Source organism: Melanerpes formicivorus, unplaced genomic scaffold (assembly GCF_026170545.1).
Source record: "Melanerpes formicivorus ecotype bairdi unplaced genomic scaffold, bMelFor1.0.p_v2 SCAF_11, whole genome shotgun sequence".
Taxonomy (NCBI): Eukaryota; Metazoa; Chordata; class Aves; order Piciformes; family Picidae; genus Melanerpes; species Melanerpes formicivorus.
The window spans coordinates 17,407,207-17,429,739 of record NW_027142363.1 but is presented as its reverse complement, the minus strand read 5'-3'; the positions used below and the strand labels follow the sequence as shown (position 1 = coordinate 17,429,739).

The 22,533-nt window shown below is 44.0% G+C and overlaps 1 protein-coding gene across 4 annotated transcripts in view; it reads left to right on the top strand.

The window, feature by feature from the left end:
• HTR1F (5-hydroxytryptamine receptor 1F) overlaps positions 1-22,533 on the top strand; it is a 140,739-nt gene that overhangs the window by 106,621 nt on the left and 11,585 nt on the right. For 3 of the 4 annotated variants that reach the window (XM_068144844.1, XM_068144846.1, XM_068144847.1), the window contains exons 3-4: positions 17,907-17,998; positions 18,939-18,969. Coding sequence is in view for 1 of the 4 variants with exons in the window: in XM_068144847.1 (XP_068000948.1) it covers positions 17,907-17,998; positions 18,939-18,942 (96 nt within the window). In the remaining 3 variants the exon portion in view is untranslated. The remainder of the gene's footprint in view (positions 1-17,906; positions 17,999-18,938; positions 18,970-22,533) is intronic. The other variant, XM_068144845.1, reaches the window with a different exon arrangement.

The window sequence follows — 22,533 nt, the reverse complement described above, 5'->3', positions numbered from 1 at the left end:
GAACCTAAATACGATAGCATGCTACAGAGTTTGCCTTCTAAAACACTGGTCTTGTTTTGAGAATACAGACTCAGTGTTTCCCAACAGAAGGAAATAATCAGTCTGCTCCAATTAATGTGCCTAAGCATGTGTACTAAAATTGACTTCTTCCATTTTCCACCCTTCTGTTCAATAATTTGACAGAACATTTCACGCTCTTAGGTGTCTATTTCCCTCCAAAGCACTCACTGAACAGCCCTTGTAGCTAATTGATTTGTGTAAATTTATTTCCAGCTTGCTCTCTAATGCTCCAGCATGGTACATTTTTAATTTTGAGCACAACAGAAAGCTCTCCTGTGAGGAGAGTTTCTCCGAGCTTCCCCCATGGGACTTTCAAGCCACAGTTCATGGATAAAGAAGCAATGAGGGGGACATACACCACCTCCAGCTATGCTAGAGGCACACAAGGCAGCTGTCATCCCCATCCACTTCCTGAGTGATTAGGTTTAATCCTTTACACCAGTGGAGACAAGGAGACAAGGTGCCAGCTGAAGTTTGGCCCTTTGGGATTTATGACGTGGGTGGCTGAAAAGATCGTTTCTCCCAAGCATTTAAATAAGAATTTGGCAGAGGGAACTCAGAGTGGTTGCTTTGAGAACCAGCTGACTTTTCCAGTCCCCAAGTCCATTGTATTTAGTATCCTAAATGGAATGGAATGGAATGGAATGGAATGGAATGGAATGGAATAGAATAGAATAGAATAGAATAGAATAGAATAGAATAGAATAGAATAGAATAGAATAGAATAGAATTAACCAGGTTGGAAAAGACCTTCAAGATCATCAAGTCCAACCTATCACCCAACACCATCTAAAAAGACAGATACAGCTCAATTAAGGTACCATTGTCATAGAGTAAATATTCATTTTGGACTTTTCTCCACTATCAGGAGCTCAAGCATAGGGATAGCTTTCTCTGACAGGGGAAAAAAAAAAGAGAGAGAGATGTTCTCTGCTACTTTCAACTCTTCATCCACCTTCTACCAAGAAAGACAAGTTTACTCAGTGTAAAAATGGGGATAAAGCTCAGCCTTAGAGAGGAAGGTGCCAACATAAGATGTGCTATGAGATAGCCTACCAAATACACAGATTGTTCCAACTGTATTTTCTTGAATTTCATCGGCATAGCTTGCTTCCTCAGGTGCCAAGTACACTAAGAGTAATGTTAGATCCCTCTGCAGCCCATATGCAAGCATGTGGCATGGATAATGTGCCCCAGAGCAATACTGGTGATGCCTCATCTAGTGCTGGGTCATCTGCCATCCTTGGCAAAAAACAGATTTTTTCTGCTCCCACTGCTTCCAAACAATACCTCTTGCCAACAGCACTGAAGTCAAGTATGTGTCACAGCTTAGCTTCAGCCATCTGAAATGGAAAAAGGATGAACTTTCCAGTTAAGCTAACTTTACAAGGAGAAGAATGTGTCCCATATTTTCAGACACATTCTTGTTTCTGCAAGATTAATTTTCTCACTAGAGAATATAAGACCCGGGGAGAAACCTTGCAAAAATTGTTCTTCATGGATGCATCTGACTCACACCTTCTTACATAAGAGACCTTCAACCTGTACCTGTGCTTTGGACACAAGAAAACCCAAGGACATCCTTCTGTCTTATTATTCTTAAACACAACAAGGAGTGCTTATTCAAGGAATTTTTCCACTGCCTTTACTTGGAGAGAGGTTTCGAGCTGCTGAGCAGCTAAATTGTCTTTATTTGCTGCCCATTCTCTCATTTCACTAGCAACCAAGGAAATGACTGTACAAGGCAAGATGAACACATTGATTTGCCACATCTAAAACCATTTCCTTTGAAGTTTAAGGCACTTAAACTTCAATAGTCTTTCCCCAGAGGAGACACAGTTCGGCAGAATGATTGTAATGGATTGATCAACAGGTTCAGCATTTGATTTCTCTTCACCATGCACATCCATCAAGGCTCCTAAGCACTGGTGCTTTAAGAGAGCAAGCCTCTTCTAACTGCCTGAGAAGCAAAATGCTTGCAGCCTAACCTTGGCTTATACCTTCAGAAGCTCACCTGCAGTTTCACACCTGGGTGAAATCAAAATTGCTTCAATATAAAATAAGATAAAATTTAAATTTAAAAATTAAAATTAACATAAATCTTGAAAAGGCAAAATACCACTGAGAATATCATGAGATTCTTAATGATTAGCTCCTTGTCTCAAAGGGCTTTGGAGCATCCTGAACTCTCATATTTCCATCCAGTTCTCCAGGCTTAATATATTGCCCAGTGTTTTCAGTATTCCCCCTTGCACTCATAAGGCACTCATTGTACTTTCTCCTTCAAAAGAAGTCCTCAAGAATTTCAAGCAAGAGCTAACAAGGCCATCTGTAACTTTTCAGTACACTTAAGCTGGGTTTCCACCTTACAGAACAGAAGCACTGGACCTGAAAAAACAAATCTCCTACAAAGGAGATGTATCAGGAATGATTTGCTGCTGGGTTTTCTGCTGCAGAACTAATTGATAGTGCTCACTGTTCAGTCTGCTTTCAGACTGTACAGAGGCTGAGAGGGGAAATGTAAACACCTCACTGCTGCCTATTGGTATGGATAGGGAAAGACAGACAAATGGGAACATTTGGTCAAATTGCCCTGAAAGATAAGTTACAAACTGCATGAAACAGAGGACTTATCAAAACTTGTCCTCGAGACACTTTTGGCATTAGAGCAAGAGAAAAGTACTGAATCTACCTCTCCTGGAGCACAGTCATTCTTTTTTTCACATTGCTTTGCAGCTTAAGTAAAAACAAACAAACAAAAAACGTAACTTTACTAGTTTGTCTCTAGTACATGAGGAAGGAAATAGGTGGGAAACACTGAACTTCTCTCCCTGATCATAGACACTCTGTTGCTAATATTATCAAACATCTAGAAGGTGAATAAAAAATCCCACCCAATTAAAGTGCCATGTACTGTTGGCAATCCAAAGGTCCAAAGGTAGAATCATAGAACTGCTTCAACTGGAAAAGACCTTCAGGATCGAGTCCAGCTGCTGACCCAGTGCTACCATGGGCATTAAGCCATGTCCCAAAGTGCTATATCTACACAATTTTAACACCTCCAAGGATGGTGATCCCACCACCTCCCTGGGCAACCCATTCCAATGCCTGACAACTCTTTCAGTAAAGAAAACTTTCCTAATATCCAATCTAAACCTTCCCTGGTGCAGTTTGAGGCCATTTCTTCTCATTCTAACACTTGATACTTGGGATCCTCGCCTCACTACAGCCCCCTTTTAGGTAGTTGTAGAGAGCAATGAGGTCTTCAATCAGCCTTCTCTGTTTCAGACTAAACAACCCCAGTAACCTCAGCTGCATCTGTCTCATAAGACTTCTCCAGGCCCCTCACCAGCTTCATTGCCCTTCTCTGCACACATTCCAACAACTCAGTGTCTTTGTAGTGCAGGGCTCAAAACTGAACACCATACTCTGGGTGAGGCCTCACGATTCCTTAGTAGAGGGGCACAACCAGTTCCCTACTGCTGCTGCCCACACTATTCTGATACAAGCCAGGATGTTGTTGGCCTTCTTGGCCACCTCTGTGCAATGCTGACTCATGTTCAGACACCTGTCAACCAGCACCCATCAGATCCTCTTCTGCCAGGCAGCCTTCCAGTCTGCCCCAAGCCTGCAGCATTGCACAGGGGTGTGACCCAAGTGCAGGACCTGGCACTCGGCTTCGTTAAACCTCATACAATTGTCCTCAGCCTGTCCATATCCCTCTGCAGAGCCTTCCTACCTTTAAGCAGATCAACACCCCTACCCAATTCGGTGTTACCCACAGACTTACTGAGGGCACACTCAATTCCTCTTTCATACCATTGATAAAGACATTAAACAAGATTGGCTCCAAAACTGAGCCATGGGAACACCACTTGTGACCAGCTGCCAACTAGATTTAATTCCATTCACCACCAGTCTTTGGGCCTGGCCATCCAGATAGTTTTTTACCCAGTGAAGTGTCCACCCATTCAGGCAGACAATTTCTCCAGGAGGATGCTGTGGGAGACAGTGTCAAATGCTTTACTAAAGTCCACCTAGACAACATCCAGAGCCTTTCCCTCATCCACTCAGCAGGTCATCTTGCCATAGAAAGAGATCCAGCTCATCAAGCAGGACCTGCCCTTCAAGAACCCATGCTGTACCTGCTTCCAGTCTAACTTAACACAGAAAATCTGGATAATTAAAGCTATATGTATGTGAATGTTCCATTTCCATTCATTGTTATTACTATTATAACTGTATGTACTGAAAGAAGAGCTACATCTCATTTATAGAGAAGGTTTATTTCATAAACTCTATATGTACAGGTAGGAGAGCTGCCTAGAGGAACAGAGGTACCATTAAGCCTAGGTACTGAATATACAATTGAACAAACACAGTCCCTGACAGAGTGAGGGAGCAGATGAGGGAAATACTGTTAAATGATACTTAATTCTTTTAAATTACCACAATTTTAGATACTTAAGCATAACTTATTTCCTAAGGTTGATACTCAGTTGCTTTAAATATTTAACCAAGATTAAATGATCCTTAAAGATATGCAGGAAGTCAAAGGCATTCTCAGGTAATTGCTAGATGAGGCTCTTTATCCTGTTTTACGGAGAGTAGGAAATCTTTATGAGCTTTGGTCACAAACAGAGCCTTAGGAAAAGCAAGCAGTTGATTCTATCCCTTTTGACCCAAAGTAATAAATATAGGCAGCCTCTCTTGTCTTTTCAAGCAACTCTCCTATACATGACCATAGCAATAGCACGAAAAGCTTCTTTATAGGTGTAAAGCATAATTTTTAACAGCATACCACTGGGTCCAGAACAAATGTGCTGGGTTACACCCATCCTGGGTGGGGGGAAGCACTAAAAGAGCCCAGCCCATCAGGAGGAGAAAAGAAACTTGATCCAGGTGGGCAGAGAATGACTTGGTTTCTCCCTCCCAGGTGGAGGGGTCCCCTGGGTCAAAGGTGGTCTATTCCATTTCTCCTTTCCTGTCCATCAAGCCTATAAAAGGGAGGACATTTACTGTTGCTGCCTTGCCTGCTCAAGAGAACATTGGCTTCTGCTGGTTTTCCTGCCTGGCCCTCTCTCCAAGCTGCATCTACTCTTTCTAAGGGACTGAATCCACTTACGTATACAAGGCCATCCAGGCTTGGTTTTGTATATTTTCCTATCCATCCTTGTCCCTTACCCTTGTGAACCCTTCCTGTTGTTGCTGTATATATAATTTTGTTAAAAAAAAAAAAACAAACCTCTCCTACTTCCAAAATGAGTCCAAACTATTTCTTTTGTAGATTCACCTCCTTCCCTTTTCCCCTACTCCCCCTGTTTTGTTCTTTTCTCCCTTTTCCTTCCCTTTCCTTACTAGGGAAAGGAAAGGGGAGCAGGGGAGGAGTTCTCCACCTACTATCATCTGATCTCTTAAACTCCAGTTAAGGCTCAAGCCAGCACAAGAAGGCAGTCAGATTCCTCACCCTCTACCAACAGTGGTAGAGAATCATTAATTCTTGGGACCTGTAGCATACATATGGAAATAAAAATAGTCTGAGTGAACAGGACATGGGATTCCAAAATGACTTTTATGTTCTGATAAAACAGTCTTACAAGGCAGTAGACTCCACACATGAAAATCAAAGGCCTGAAACAGCAAGAATTGCACATACTGACATTTCTGTGGGAGAAAGTTCCTGCATTCATCAGTCTCTTTTATGATGAATAAATGATCCAAATATTACTTCTCCCAGGGTTCCCAAGCAACACATGTGGCACTCTTAAAGGCAGTTACTTTTCAGTCTGCCTGCTGTGAAACCACACATATAAATACTTCATAATACAGTTTACAAAAACTTTTCAAAGGCAATTGTCTTTCTTGTGACACACCTTTCACTGGGTTTACATAGCTTCAGTTAAAGTGCAAGTGCAGTAATCATCAACTGAAAATATTAATAGGAGCTGGTGAGAGACCTCAAGCATAAGCCCTATGAGGAGAGGCTGAGGGACCTGGGGTTGCTTTGCCTGGAGAAGAGGTGACTCAGGAGAGACCTTCTTGCTGTCTAAAACTCCCTGAAGGGAGGTTGTAGCCAGGTGGGGGTTGGTCTCTTCTCCCAGACAATCAGCATCAGAACAAGAGGACACAGTCTCAAGCTGTGCCAGGGGAAGTTTAGGCTGCAGGTGAGGAGAAAGTTCTTCCCAGAAAGAGTAATTGACCATTGGAATGTGCTGCCCAGGGAGGTGGTGGAGTCACCATCCCTGGAGGTGTTCAAGAGGGGATTGGACGTGGGACTTGGTGCCATGGTTAAGTCATGAGGTCTGTGGTGACAGGTTGGACTTGATGATCTTTGAGGTCTCTTCCAGCCTTGGTGATTCTGTGATTCTGAGCAATTCTCATACATAAGTCATTGCAATTTATAATATTATATTTAGTATCACAGTATCAAAGTGCAATGAAGCCAACACATGTGGCTAAAGAAGCCTGAAGAAATAACTGTTGCTAGTATTATTATGATTGTACTATGAAACTGTGATGTATAGTTGCATTCAGCCCCAACTACTTCAGCTTCAGTTTTAGACTGGAAAATATCACGGTCATGACATGGAATCAAGCCAACAAAAAGCCCCCTTCTACCAATTTCATAAAGGGACCTCTCTTCTGTACAATTACACTGCAGACATTTGTTAAGTGCAATACCATCGATCATAGAATCATAGAATCAGTAAGGTTGGAAAAGACCTCAGAGATCATCAAGTCCAACCTGTCACCACAGACCTCATGACTACTAAACTATGGCTTCAAGTGCCATGTCCAATGCCCTCTTGAACACCTCCAGGGATAGTGACTCCACCACCTCCCTGGGCAGCACATTCCAACGCTAACAACTCTCTCTGTGAGGAATTTTCTCCTCACATCCAGCCTAAACTTCCCCTGGCACAGCTTGAGACTGTGTCCTCTTGTTCTGGTGCTGGTTGCCTGGGAGAAGAGACCAACCCCCACCTGGCTACAGCCTCCCTTCAGGGAGTTGTAGAGAGCAAGAAGGTCTCCCCTGAGCCTCCTCTTCTCCAGGCTAAGCAACCTCCGCTCCCTCAGCCCCTCCTCACAGGGCTGTGCTCCAGACCTCTCCCCAGCCTCATTGCCCTTCTCTGGACACATTCAAGAGTCTCAATGTCCTTCTTAATTTGAGGGGCCCAGAACTGGACACAGGACTCAAGGTGTGGCCTAAGCAGTGCTGAGTCCAGGGGCACAATGACTTCCCTGCTCCTGCTGGCCACACCATTCAATGACTCTGCCATTCAATGACTCTGCCAATCTTCCTTCTAAGGCATACTTCTTACCCACACAATACTCAAGCACAGTCCCAACAGCTGAATTAAGGGTCAAAGACACCTCTTCTTTACTTTTACATGTTAGCAAAAGATCCATCAAAACACCAGCTTTGAAGACAAATCAATATCCTCAGATCCTCCTTCTGGTTATTTTGTCAGAATCACCGTGGCAGCAAAAGATTTTTAATTATATTAGGGTGGGGGGAAAAAATTGCATTATTAAGAAACCATCAAGCAGTTCTTTCCTTAAAGCGTATTAAGGTTAATAGATCTTAAGCCTTGGTCTGGCAAGTGTTCAGTCAGACAGGGAAAAACAGTCATGACACTGTCAGCAGTACAGGGCAAGGAGCCCCAGCTGGATCACATCTACTTTTCTATCTGGAAGGAACTCTTTGGGGAAAAAGAACTGAGAAATAACCATCTTGTGTTCAAAACACCTGGTATATCTGAGGAATAAAACCCCTTTTTGTTGTATTTTGTTATCCCACCGGGAGGGAATTGGAGAACAAAAAAGAAAGAAGGACCTGCTGCTTCCCTGAATACGGTGCTGCTAATAGCAGTTCTCTAGGGCTCCTCCTATTCACCACAGGTCTGTTTCAGAGGCCCAAACTTGCAATAAACACTTGTCTTCGCAAGGTTACCTTGAGCAATGTGCAGGAATTTGACCATGTTAAGATCTGCAAATACTGGCTGCCATTGTCTCAGAGTTGCTCTGCAGAACAGCCTTCTGGGGATCATCAGTGGCACTCCACATCATGGCATCTGGTCAGCCTCTGAAGCCATTGCTCTGATTAAACTAGCCCACAGCCAGACGAAAGGAAGAACAATTACAATCTTTAACATACTATTCAAACCTGACACCTTTTAGCCTAAGCACATTTTCTTTCTTACTTCAAACCTTCGTTTCTAGGACTATCCATACAGCTGACAGTTTTCAGTGTATTTATAGAATCATAGTATCATAGAGTGGTCTAGATTGGAAAAGACCTCCAAAAGTCACCTAGTCTGAGCCCCTCTGCAGTCAGCAGGGGCATCCTCAACTAGATGAGAGCCTAGAGCCCAGAGCCCTGTCGAGCCTCACCTTTAATATCTCCAGAGATGGGCCTCAACTACCTCCTGAGCAACCTGTTCCAGTGTTCCACTACCCTCATGGTAAATAACTGTTTCCTAACATCCAATCTAGTTTGAAGTCATTGGCCCTTTGTAAACAGTCTCTCTCCATCCTTCTTGTAGGCCCCTTTCAGGTACTGGAATGTGGCAATTAGGTTTCCTTGGAGCCTTTCTCCAGGCTGAACCACCCCAGCTCCCTCAGCCTGTCTTCATAGCAGAGGTGCTCCAACACCCTGATAATTTTTGTGATGCTCCTCTGGACCTGCTCCATCAGGTCCATGTCCTTCTTGTATTGAGGGCTCCAGACCTGGGTGCAGTACTGCAGGTGAGGTCTTGCCAGAGCGAAGTGGCAGAATCACCTCTCCGGATCTGCTGGCAACGCATCTTTCACCTTCTGGGCTGCAAGTGCACACTGCCTGCTCATGTCCAGCTTCTCATCCATCAGCACCCCCATGTGCTTTTCCACAGGGCTGCTTTCTATCACCTCATCCCCCTCTCTGCATTGATAATGAGGATGGTTCCAGCCCAGGTGCACAGCTCTGCATTTGCTCTTGTTGAACCTCATGAGGTTCACCTAGAATCACCACACCAGCTTGTCCAGGTCCCTCTGGATGGCATCTTGTCCCTCTGGCATATTGACAGCACCACTCAGCCTGGTGTCATCTGCAAACCTGCTGATGGTGCACTCGATCCTGCTGTCTGTATCACTGATAAAAATATGAAACAGCATAGGTCCCAGTATGGATGCCTCAGGGACTCCACTTGTCACTGCTCTCCATCTGGACTTCAAGCTGTTGAGCATTACCCTTTGGATGTGACCATCCAGCCAATTCCTTATTCACTGAATAGTCTGCTCATCACATCCATCTCTCTCCAAGTAAGATGTTGGGGGGGACTGTGTCAAAGGCCTTGCAGAAATTCAGGTAGGCCACATCCATAGGTCATCCTTTGTCCACTGACATAGTCACTTTATCATAGAAAGAAGGACAAATACTGGAATGTCTATTTCAAATACAGAGACACTTCAGTCATTAATTCCCCCAAGATCTCTTAGTAACTTTACAAACAAAGGAACCTTACCATGCTGCTTGGCACCAGCTGCTGGGCATCACAGGGTACCTGGGATGCTAGGCATGCAGGCTGCGTGCCAAGAAAGCAAGGAGGTGCCCTGGTTCAGAAGAGAGAAATGAGTTCAAGGTGGCATGAAAGTAGTGGCACACTTGCTTGACAGCATCTAACAGGGACCTTCCCAAAAGAGTTTTGTCACATATATCAACTTCTAACTCAATAATTACCTCCAATGTTAAAATTGACTCATCTGCTTCTTAAGCTTGAAGAGGCACCCGTTGCCACAGCTCTCTAAACTGGGCAGAGGCAAACAGCAAAAAAAGCATCCAAGCTCACTCTATTTGGCAGAGGAAGCTGCTTTTGTCATGCATGACCCACGTGAACACCACCTGGCTGTTCCTGCTGCCTGGTTTTGCACACAGACCAGACTTCCTTCTTCCCATCCAAGCTCAACACTTCTCACTACAGCAAACTTAATTATCTGTTAATCATCACAAAAGTCAGAAGCAAACATAAAAGCAGATGTAAATACGTATTAGAAAAATAAAATAAAACAGCAGGCCATGTCAGGTACCCATTTATCTACATTAAAATCTATCCATTTCAACGTAATAAGGAGCACAAACCTACTGATCCTATTAAATACAGCTGAAACACATCTTACAGCAATGGTTTTTATCATAGCAGAAGGTTAATCTAATGATCTCATGCCATACTTAGAATAGAATAGAATTAACCAGGTTGGAAAAGACCTTTGAGATCATCAAGACCAACCCATCACCCAACACTATCTAATCAACTAAACCATGGCACCAAGTGCCTCATCCAGTCTCCTCTTAAACACCTCCAGTGATGATGACTCTACCACCTCCCTGGGCAGCACATTCCAATGGCCAATCTCTCTTTCTGGGAAGAACTTCTTCCTAACATCCAGCCTAAACCTCCCCTGGCACAGCTTGAGACTGTGTTCTCTTGTTCTGGTGCTGGGTGCCTGGGAGAAGAGACCAACCCCCACCTGGCTACAACCTCCCTTCAGGCCATAAGGTCTCCTCTGAGCCTCCTCTTCTCCAGGCTAAGCAACCCCAGCTCCCTCAGCCTCTCCTCACAGGACTTGTGCTGTGCTCTCCTCATAGGGCTTTGATGGTTATTAGAAGCAGTCAAATTTTATTTCTGGGGTTGGTTTGTTGTGGTATGGGCTTTGTTTGCTTGGGTTTTGTTATTTGATTGTTCAGGGGGTTTTGTCAGAGTTGGGTTTATTTTGCTTATTTCTTCAGTGTTCTGCACTTCTCTTCCACATTTCCAACTGAGATACATAAGAAATCTTCATTTGGCATTTAAAGATCTGCAGCATTTTTTTCTACTGCTAGCTGAAAACAATAGGAAAGCAAGGATTTCAGTGCATTTGAGCATTTTTCCCCTCCTACAGCACTATTTCAAATTGCATTTCTTTTTCAAGCCTCCTAGGCTGTTTGCTACAGCTTTTTAAAATGAAAATTTGGATTTAGATTAATTGATGACTAAATTATGTTGATGAGGTTCTCTTCCAAGTGGTGCTGCATAATTTCTAGTCATTTCAGAGTGTTGGCCATCCACACTGTGGTCAAACCACATCATACAAAAGTAATCAAAGTATTTTTTCAACAATATCCATATAGATGAAATCTTAATAAAATGCTATATCCAACAAAAGACATCCTAAGACTTTCAGGACAAATTTAGCTGCATAGCCTAAACTAGCTTCTAATGGGGGGAAAAAATCAAAACAAAATAAAAATCAAGCAAACAAACAAACAAACCAACCACATACAACCCCCCCACATCATTATCAGAAACAGAGAGAACAAAGCATCCGGAAAGCACTGGGTTAGAAGGGACCCTCAAAGGTCATCAGCAAGGGCCCTGTAGAGTATGTGCAGCCTTTTCCCTGTGAAAAGGGAGCCAGAGGTTTTCTGGGACTCATCTCTTCCTTCCTGGATGGTTTGACACTAGCTTGGCCTCAGGTCTCAAGGTCTTAAAAGAGCCCCAGCTATAGCCCCAGAGTGGAGCTGGACCAAGCTTACATCCAGATGTTTGACAGTGGACCAAGCAAACAGGAAAGGAAGACCAAAGACGAGGACATGCTCACTGCCCTGACCCTCCCTTCACTCTTCCTCACCACCTGTAGTATGCAGGAGTCATCTTCTGTGTCTAATTCGAACACCAACACCCAATCTCCAATTCAGAAGACAAAGAGCAGCTTTAGGGTCTCCCTCCAGATGGTGACTTGAATCAAATGCTCTACACCCCAAAAGCTACTTGCTGAAGATACTCCTTCACTGGTTTCTTTCTTGTAGAAGGAAAACATTATGAATACATGCCTGGGCCTAAAGTAATTCATTTTTATTATCAGAAAGGATAATACATTTGCAGTAGCAGTCAAGCAATAAGGGTTGGAACTTTTTCAGTCCCAAAGCATGGAGTTACACACCTACAAACAGACAGAGCTTCCAAGACGACATATTTGATTTTTTTTCAGCTGCTGGCAGCCACATTCATTTTATCTGTTCCAACACCTTTTCCTAACATTGCAAGTCACTAACCAGACCCTGAGGGGTAAGTCAGCCCTCTGCTAAGCAGGAGCTGTACCTTGTAGGTGGAAAGAAAATCACTCAAGTACAAACAGCAACACGTCCAGGTCCTTGCTGTGCTCCAGCAGCAGACTCAACAGGGCTCCCACCCTGAAGGGACTGCAAGTCTTACTGAAGTGCCAAATATCCACCCACATCCTTCAGGGACTAATGCCACTGGTAGAAGGCAGATTCCTTCCCATCCCTCACAGCGTCTGGGTACAGTATGGCCCAGCCAGGCTGGGGGCCACCAAAGTGGTGTGGTGCCTCCCTCCCCAGCCAGCTCTGTCCTGCACCCCAGCAAGGCAAAACAAGCCAGTAACAGCAATGAGGTCAGCCACAGCCCAGCTCTTCCCAGACACCAACCCAAACAAGGCAGAGAAACAGTTTTCTCATGGGAGGGAACAGGGCACTCACAGTGGGTTACAGACTTCCCTAACGTGATGGTACACATGCAGTGTGGCTACAGCAAAGTGCCCACTACCACCACCTGTTCTCAACCATCGTGTCACAATTCTGGAGAGCCCAGCAAGCAAGACTTTATTAATGTGGCCTTTTGGATTAATCAAGCCTGCTTTTATGCAGGATGCACACCCTAGTTGTGTAAATGAGAAAAAACTTACAGGAGCTCCCAGCCACATCAGCAAGGAAGAGAAGCCACTGGCTCCCTTACCCAAGAAACCACTGACTGTTGCCAGACTCTCTCTCCTGGTTTGTTCTTTTTGCAGTGGTTTGTTTTATTTTAATCTTCAGTTTAGGAAAGATGTTGAATTGCTGGAATGTGTCCAGAGAAGGGCAACAAGGCTGGGGAGGGGTTTGGAGCACAGCCCTGTGAGGAGAGGCTGAGGGAGCTGGGGGTGTTCAGCCTGGAGAAGAGGAGGCTCAGAGGAGACCTTCTTGCTCTCTCCAACTCCCTGAAGGGAGGTTGTAACCAGGAGGGGGTTGGTCTCTTCTCCCAGACAACCAGAGCCAGAACAAGAGGACACAGTCTCAAGGTGCACCAGGGGAAGTTTAGGCTGGATGTTAGGAAGAAGTCCTTCCCAGAAAGAGAGACTGGCCATTGGAATGTGCTGCCCAGGGAGGTGGTGGAGTAACCATCACTTGGAGGTGTTTAAGAGGAGACTGGATGAGGCACTTGGCACCATGGTTTAGTTGATTAGATGGTGTTGGGTGATAATTGGACTTGATGATCTCAAAGGTCTTTTCCAACCTGGTCTATTCTATTCTATTCTATACTATACTATTCAGGGAACCCCCATACCACAGTCTTCACATTCTGCAATGTATGGAGCCCAGTGGCCTTCTTAGGATTTGCTGTACTATATATTATATGACAAAGGTGCTATGATATTGCTGTACAAGGTCATATAAAATTAGTATCATCAGCTAGTGATTGGCTTTTTCTCCTCAACCTTGCCAGTTTTACTTGAAGCCATAGATACTCAGGTCTACCAGTTAGAGAGAGAGTACACAACTGCCTCTAGCTAGATCTGTGTCTTTTTAAGAAAGCCTCTAGGGTGCTTGTTGCCATGGCTTAGTTGATGAGATGGTGTTGAGTGATAGGTTGGACTCGATGATCTCAAAGATCTTTTTCAACCTGCTTAATTCTATTCCATTCCATTCCATTCCATTCCATTCCATTCCATTCCATTCCATTCCATTCCATTCCATTCCATTCCATTGTGGTGGTTTGAGCCTTAACTGGGGCTTAAAAGCTCAGATGGGGGCAAGGCTGAGAATCCTTCCTTCATTTCCTTCCTCCTCTTCCCTACTAGAGAGACAAAAGGGAGGGGAGCAAATCCACCAAGAAATAATTTGGGTTTGGCTTGGAAATAGAGAGGCAAATATTTTTTCTTTAAACAGTATATATATATATATATTTGTGTAACAATGACAGGCAGGGTTCACAAGGGTAAGGAACAAGGATGGATGAGAGAAAAAGATGTATGAGACACAGAACCAGTCCTTTGCAAAGTGTGGAAACAGCAAGAAAGAGAGCAATGGCTGCAATTCTCCTCCCTCTTATACCCCTGCTGGACAAGGCAGGGTGGGGTGGGGAAGTGACAGACCAAATCAGTTTCCCAGGGGAGAAAAACACCTCCCAGGGAGGGCAAAAAACTCTCACGAGCTCTCCCCCTATTTTTTTTTTTTTTTTGTCCAGGATGGGCATAGCCCACCACATCTATTCCATTCCATTCCATTCCATTCCATTCTATTCTATTCTATTCTATTCTATTCTATTCTATTCTATTCTATTCTATTCTATTCTATTCTATTCTATTCCAGTCTAGTCTATTCCAGTCTAGTCTAGTCTAGTCTATTCAATGCCATGCCATGCCATTCCATTCTATTCCATTCTAAATCTTAGGATGAGGGGGAATGTTTGATATATATGACCTAGCTACATCCTAAGGATTGTGAATCAAGAAACAAAGAGATAAAAGGATGCTAGCATGTAATGCCATTATTGAATGGGAATGGGAAAAACTGAAATTGGGGGTGTGGGGGAGGGGCAGGGACTATACAGATGTGGAGACTTGCCTGAATCTGTTCCTTGCTCATTTCCAGAAGAGTTAACAGGAAAACAGTCTTCAACTACAAAGAGCAAAGACTCATTTTGAACACTAAGGAAACATAGCTTTTTATAATGAGTTCTCAAAATAGAAGACATAGAAATTATGGGCAAAAATACGAGGAAATATACATGTGTACCGATGTGAGGGCGTGCAATGTGAGACCCTACACTATATTTCTCATTACTTGGCAACAGTATATTGCTTTTAAATTGTTTAAAGCACTTTTCAATAAATGTCAGCAGCTTCACAGGGTAAAAATAAAAATGCATTTTAGCAAAGAGCTTCAAAGTTTTAATTTGGTTTTTTCCAGTCTCCTGGTAGAAAAAGTTTCTCATGTGATAATCCATAGCTAAATCCTCCAATTTTGCAGTGTGAGAGTTGGGCTGTAAGCAATCCAGGGAGAAGGATTCAGCATTTCCCACAGGGCACAATGCTGCTCCCATGCATAACAAGCCAGATCATACAGAAGCAATGGCATGTCTTTGAGTTTTACAGGCCTCTTACAGTCTCTGAAGATCAGTACATGAACCATTTGCCTCTGTCCTTTATTCCCACTTCTGACCACGATATTATGTTAAAGCACAGAAACTACAGAGGCCATAGGCTACAGCTGCTGAGAATCCACTGAAGGTTTTTGAACTCTCTGAAAGCAGCTGGTAGTGCTGATGTGCCTTCTGTGGATTTAGGCAATTAGATAGTTTAATGCTTCTTTCTCTTCACCACCACATTACTATTACATGGTGTCATGTGGAAGTGCTGTCAAAAAACTTCTTTCAATATTTTGAAATATATAGCAAGGATGCTGCAAGATTACAAAGAAATACCCTTCTATTAAAAGACAAATTTCATTTTATCAGCATACAACTTAAGGAGAAAAGAGCTGCTGGAATCATTGCTTCTTTGTGTTAGAATTATAATCTAAGTCTCAAAGATGACTTTGTTCAACCCTCTTCTGAAACTGCATACTATTTCCTTACTCAGGAAAAGAGGAGTTATTGTGCTATCTACAAGCATCCCCAGGATTAAGTAGTATCTAAACTTCTCTACAGTGCTAAAGGATTTGGTAATCACAAAGTCATCATAGAATCATAGAAATATAGAATTAATAAGTGCCAAGGAATCAATAAGGACCAAGTGCCACTTCCAATCCCCTCTTGAACACCTCCAGGGATGGTGACTCCACCACCTCCCTGGGCAGCACATTCCAATGGGCAATCACTCTCTCTGTGTAGAACTTCCTCCTAACCTCCAGCCTAAACTTCCCCTGGCACAGCTTTATACTGTGTCCTCTTGTTCTGGTGCTGGCTGCCTGGGAGAAGAGACCAACCCCCACCTGGCTACAACCACCCTTCAGGTAGTTGTAGAGAGCAAGGTCACCCCTGAGCCTCCTCTTCTCCAGGCTAAACAATCCCAGCTCCCTCAGCCTCTCCTCACAGGGCTGTGCTCCAGACCTCTCCCCAACCTCCTTGCCCTTCTCTGGACACATTCAAGAGTCTCAATGTCCTACTTAAATTGAGGGTCCCAGAACTGGACACAGGACTCAAGGTGTGGCCTAACCAGTGCTGAGCACAGGGCACAATGACTTCCCTGCTCCTGCTGGCCACACTATTCCTGATGCAGACCAGTATGCCCTTGGCCTTCTTGGCCACCTGGGTACACTGGAGGCTCCTGTTCAGCCAGCTGTCAATCAGTATGTTTTGAAAGACCTTAGAAAGCCAACATAAATAGATTCTGAAGGGGGGGGGAATATTCAACAACAGTAAAAAACCTCTGGGATTTTGTTTAGAAAGAGTTTTTTAGGCTTATCACTTAAGATTGTTTAGCAGCTTTATCAATGAGAAACTTTGAGGATCACTTTAGGGTGAATAATCTTGTTAGACAGCTGCTGTCTGCACTGAATTCCTGGGACAACAATAAGTTAGGTTGGTGGGGCTTTTTTTTCCAAAAATGATTCTGAATCATCTGCTTAAATTTTAAAAAGCCATTTGCTGTCATCTGTGCTGCATGTCAAGTGGCACAGCTACATCAGAATTATGCAAAGGAAATAAGTGGTGAGTGACAGCCTGTTATTTCCCTACCAGAAATGAAAATGAGTACAGAGTGCTGGAGAACGTAAGACCTTATTTACTAAGCACAGCATCTGCAACAGGAGACCTGACAGATCCAGAAAGCTTCCTAGGGAAGATAAATTCTTACTTCTGTGTTTGGACACATTTTAACACTGTCCTGCTGATACCAGTTTTCTATGAAGTGTTGTACACCTAAAATTATACTCAAGGCCACAAATCTTCATGAATTATTCAACACACTGTAATGCCAGCTGACCAGAGAAACAAGTCATTCTCTGCCAAAACATGATACAGAGATCCCTGCCCCAAGAATGCACAAGTTGGAGCATTGGAGGTTCCACATGAACATAAGGAAAAGCTTTCTCTGTGAGGGCGACAAAACACTAAAATAGGATGCCCAGAGAGGTTGCGGAGTCTCCTTCTCTGGTCTTCAGCAACCTGAAGGGAGGTTGTAGCCAGGTACGGGTTGGTTTCTTCTCCCAGGCAACCACCAACAGAACAAGAGGACACAGTCCCAAGCTGTGCCAGGGGAGGTTTAGGCTGGAGGTGAGGAGAAAGTTCTTTCCAGAGAGACTGGCCATTGGAATGTGCTGCCAAGGGAGGAGGTGGAGTCACCGTCCCTGGAGGTGTTCAAAAAGGGATTGGATTTGGCACTTGAACCCATGGTTTAGTAGTCATGAGGTCTATGGTGACAGGTTGGACTTGATGATCTCTGAGGTCTTGTCCAACCTTATTGATTCTATGATTCTATAATTCCCTGAAAGGCCAAATTGTCTGTTAGTCCTCATAAAGAAATTATTAGAGAATAGTACTTAGTGCAAACCCAATGCAGAGTTTACTATCAAATAGGGTTATTCAATCACACCTGCCTAACAAAACACAGGGAGAGACTTTCAGTCTTTGAGATGATCACATGAGGACTACAATAAGGACAAATGACATTGTGAAAAGAAATAAATGGAAAGACATTGGGAATTCTGCAGCCTTTGTTAAAAAGCATCAGTCTCCAAAAAAGAGACAGAGATGGGCATGCATATTGTGTGAATTTTGCCATCTCTCCAAACTGTGATTAACCACAGGCTTGTACTGTTTTGTGTCATGCAGAACCCCTTCTGCAGAGGAAGAACACATCAATGCATCGACTTTGCTCTTCCAACAGACACTTCCAAGACCAGTTATCTTTCAAAACTGTCCCGGTGAGTACACAGCAAAAAAAGCACAGATCCTGTCATAGTTTGAAAATGATGTTTTCTTCTGTCTTTTCCAGACACGTGTTTGAAAAGATTGGTTGTTTTGTTACTGTCCAGGAGTAAACAGGGTAGCTTCTTCCAGCAGGATAAAAGCTTTTACAGTTGTTATACAATAAAAAAACACATTTGATAAAATTCATGAGCAACTAAGACATAAAGTGCCCACACAACCCTAGAATTCAGGTAGTATTCCACAGGAGTTATTCCACAAAATTGCTTATTAACTAGAAAGTGAGGTAATTCCACAGGGAAGTCATTGTGCCCCTGGACTCAGCACTGCTTAGGCCACACCTTGAGTACTGTGTCCAGTTCTGGGCCCCTCAGTTTGAGAAGGACATTGAGACCCTTGAACATGTCCAGAGGAGGGCAACAAAACTGGGGAGGGTTTTGGAGCACAGCCCTGTGAGGAGAGGCTGAGGGAGCGGAGGTTGCTTAGTCTGGAGAAGAGGAGGCTCAGGGGAGACCTTCTTGCTCTCTACAACTACCTGAAGGGAGGTTGTAGCCAGGAGGGGGTTGGTCTCTTCTCCCAGGCATCCAGCACCAGAACAAGAGAACCAGAACAGAACAGTATAAAGCTGTGCCAGGGGAGGTTTAGGCTCAAAGTGAGGAGGAAGTTTTTCCCAGAGAGATTTGTTGGATTTGTTGGAATGTGCTGCCCAGGGAGGTGGTGGAGTCACCATCCCTGAAGGTGTTCAAGAGGGGACTGGACGTGGCACTTGGTGCCATGGTTTAGTAGTTATGAGGTGTTGGGTGACAGGTTGGAATTGATGATCTTTGAGGTCTCTTCCAACCTTATTGATTTGATGATTCTGTGATTCTATTCTAAATACTTTTCAATTTTTTTTTTTCTTTTTTCTTTTTTTTCTTTTTTTTTTTTTTCCCCAAGTTGAACTCCTCCTTGGAATAGAGTTTTAAAGGTAGGTTGTATCAGTTTGTGGCTGACAACTGTGCACACTGTGTTTTCAGAGGGGTGGCAAAAATCACATGGACTCAAAGCATAAGGATGAGTGGGAAGTGAGAGAAACAAGGCTGTGCTTCATTACCTTTAAAAGGAAGTAAAGCTGCCTCTCAACCTCCTCGCTTTGTGATTCCAACAGGTTACAAACTGTTACTTGAAAGGGGAAACACAAGCAAAGCCGGTTTGCATTTTCACCTTGCTGTACAACTTCAGTTGCTAATCATGAAAGCAAGCCAGTCCCGCACGTATGAAACGAGTTGTACAAATTAGAGAGATGGGTGAATAGTCACCTTGATTCACTGCCAATCCAAAGAAAAACCTGAAAGAAAAACAAACAAGCAACCCCCTTGCTTTTCTAAAACAGAACTAAAACCAGAGTTTCAAATATCTTTTCTTACTGCAGAAGATTTCCGGGAGATTTCCAGTTGAACAGAACATTTCAGGTTGTTAGGTACAAACTAAAGTAAGGATAGGTGCCAAAGTGTGGGGATTAGGAAGTGAGTGGCCCACTCATGATGTCACAGAATCACAGACTGTTAAGAACTGGAAGGGACCTCAAAAGATCATCTAGTCCAACGCCCCTGCCAGAGCAGGATCACCTATACCAGGTCACAGAGGAGCACATCCAGGGGGGTCTTGTATATCTCCGCATAGGGAGACTCCAAAACATGCTCTGAGCAGCCTGTTCCAGTGTTCCATCACCCTCACAGTGAAAAAAAATGTTCCTCATGTTTACATAGAACTTCCTATGGCTCAACTTCCCACCCCTTGTTCTGTCACTGGGCATCACCGAGAGGAGCCTGGCTCCATCCTCTCAGCACTCACCTTTTACATATTTATAAACATTAATATGGAAGGTGCAAGTTCAGCTCCCAACCATCCAAGGGGACATGCACCTCTAAGGACAAGATGTTGACTATGTAGTTACATGGCACTTTGTCTGTCTGTACAGACTACTTTCCATCATGAAGATCTCATTATGCTAAATGTAGAACTCAGAGTGGAATGGGGTGCCCAGGCAATGCCTCATTTCTCACCGATATTTATTTATACAGCTTAGAATATCAGCAGCAGAAGGTGGAGTCAGCTTCCACAGGCAGTATTATCTATGATCTGGTGCTCTGGGAATCTTCCACACCATATAGAATGTGAGAGGCAACTATCCTGGGAAGTCTGGACTAGAGATTCAGACCAGCCTCAAACAGGAGAAACTGAATCACAATTGACAGAATGGTAGGGGTTGAAAGGGGACTTCTGAAGATCCAGTCCAAACCCCATGCTAGAGCAGGACCACCTAGAAAAAAAATTACACATGAACATGTACATGCAGAACTCTCTTATCTAATTATAGACATAAATCATTGCCATTTCCTTTGGAGAATTATGAATATGGGTCTGAAGTCTTCCCTTTCTCCAGCCAGTGATCAAGTTCATAACAGGCTCACTCTCCAGTCACCCAACAACCAAACCTACATTTGGGAGGCATGCTTATTGTTTTATATAAGCAAGTCTGTCAGCCTGTGGACCATGACTTTCTTGCTGCTCCTCCTTCCCCCCTCCCAGAGGGCTGGCTGAGAGGCTGGATTGCCCTCCTTCCCATCCCCCTCATCTAGATTAAAACAGATGGCAGCGGGACATGAAATAAAGTGCAAACAAAGACAAGTGACTAATTTTCCAAAAGGAGACAAAAATGAAACCATCAGCTTCAACACTAGAAGCTGTAAAGAATGCATAATTATTTTCTGAACATCATTCTTCCTTACAAGCAAATGCAGCAGTTGCTGCAGATACAATGGCCATAAGCAGGGGGACTATTCTCCAGGCAGGCTTGACAAGCAGCATTAGGACTACACTATGGTTCAACAGATGCAAGTAGAGAACGTGGCAAAAGCATCAAGGAGTGCATCAGAAGCTTACCCCACCTTTGTAGCAACCCTGCTTCCCACTCAGGTTTTGCAGACCTCCCCAGGAATTGCAGCAACACCTTTGAAATGCACTAGACAAGGAGCTGCTCCCCCTGTAATAGATGTGTGGGAAGTCCCACTCTGTGGGATCGTCATATTTGGGTTCAAAGAGTCTGGTATTTTGCAGACTGGAAAAAACAGCAGCTGGTAAAGCTCATGAAGCAACAAAGCAAGGACCAAAGCCTCTTGGAGGGAGATTATGTCACAGGAGTCACAGCGGGCATGCTGCAATTTATACAGCCTCAGTGGAAAACATGAAAGTGAGATAATTACACCAGGGAGATGAGGACAGAAGCTATTTTAGTGCTTCACTCTGCCCTTATTGTGTTTGTTTGTTTGTTTGTGGTTTGTTTGTTGGTTTGTTGTTGGTTTTGTTTTTTTTTTTGCTCTGGTCCTGATGGAGTTGCTTCTTCCATCCTTCTTACTGGGATCCAGTGGAAGCGGTCAAGTTCACCTTCCCTGGCAACTTGAGCAAGCCCTTAGGCTTTGCATTTCAGCCACTTCAGTGGAAGCACTACCTACCTCCTGTTGGTTTTGCTCCAGGAGCAATAACATGACACAGCAGGAATACAGTGTGCTAACTTTCAGGGGAAAGTCTGTCAGGCTTTGTCATTTTAGCCATTTGGGATTCTTTCTGTTTGCTGGAAGAATTTAAAGAGCCATCCAGAAAATTAAAGCAAGCATCATCTTTGTTGTGCCCAACACAAAACATACTGCGGCACACAACGCTGCCAACGCAAGAACGCTTAAAACGGAACATGACTAATAAAAGCACCAAATGCAGGCTTACTACACAACTTATGTGCCTTGCATTCAAGGCACAGAAATGGACTTTTCTGTGCCATCTGTAAGAAATCCGAGTGCCTTTCCTCAGGCAATAAATGTACTTTGTGCATCACTACGCTGGAGGCACCTACTCTCCAGGACCCTCAGATTTGTTTCCTTCATATGTTACAATGACATTCAGGGCGTTCTCCAAAGCCTAGCTGTTTACTCATGCTTCTCCTGAGAGGTGCTAGGGAGACAGAATTCTGTATTAGAATCATAGAATTAGTAAAGTTGGAAAAGACCTCAAAGATCATCAAGTCCAACCTGTCACCCAAGACCTCATGACTAAACCATGACTTCAAGTGCCACATCCAATCCCCTCTTGAACACCTCCAGGGATGGTGACTCCTCCAACTCCCTGGGCAGCACATTCCAACAGCTAACAATTCTCTCTGTGAAGAACTTTCTCCTTGCCACCAGACTAAACCTCCCCTGGCACAGCTTGAGACTGTGTCCTCTTGTTCTGGTGCTGGATGGCTCAGAGAAGAGGCCAACCCCCACCTGGCTACAACCTCCCTTCAGGGAGTTGGAGAGAGCAAGAAGGTCTGCCCTGAGCCTCCTCTTCTCCAGGCTAAGCAACCCCAGCTCCCTCAGCCTCTCCTCACAGGGCTGTGCTTGAGACCTCTCCCCAGCCTTGTTGCCCTTCTCTGGACAGATTCAAGTGTCTCAATGTCCTTCTTAAACTGAGGGGCCCAGAACTGGACACAGTACTCAAGGTGTGGCCTAACCAC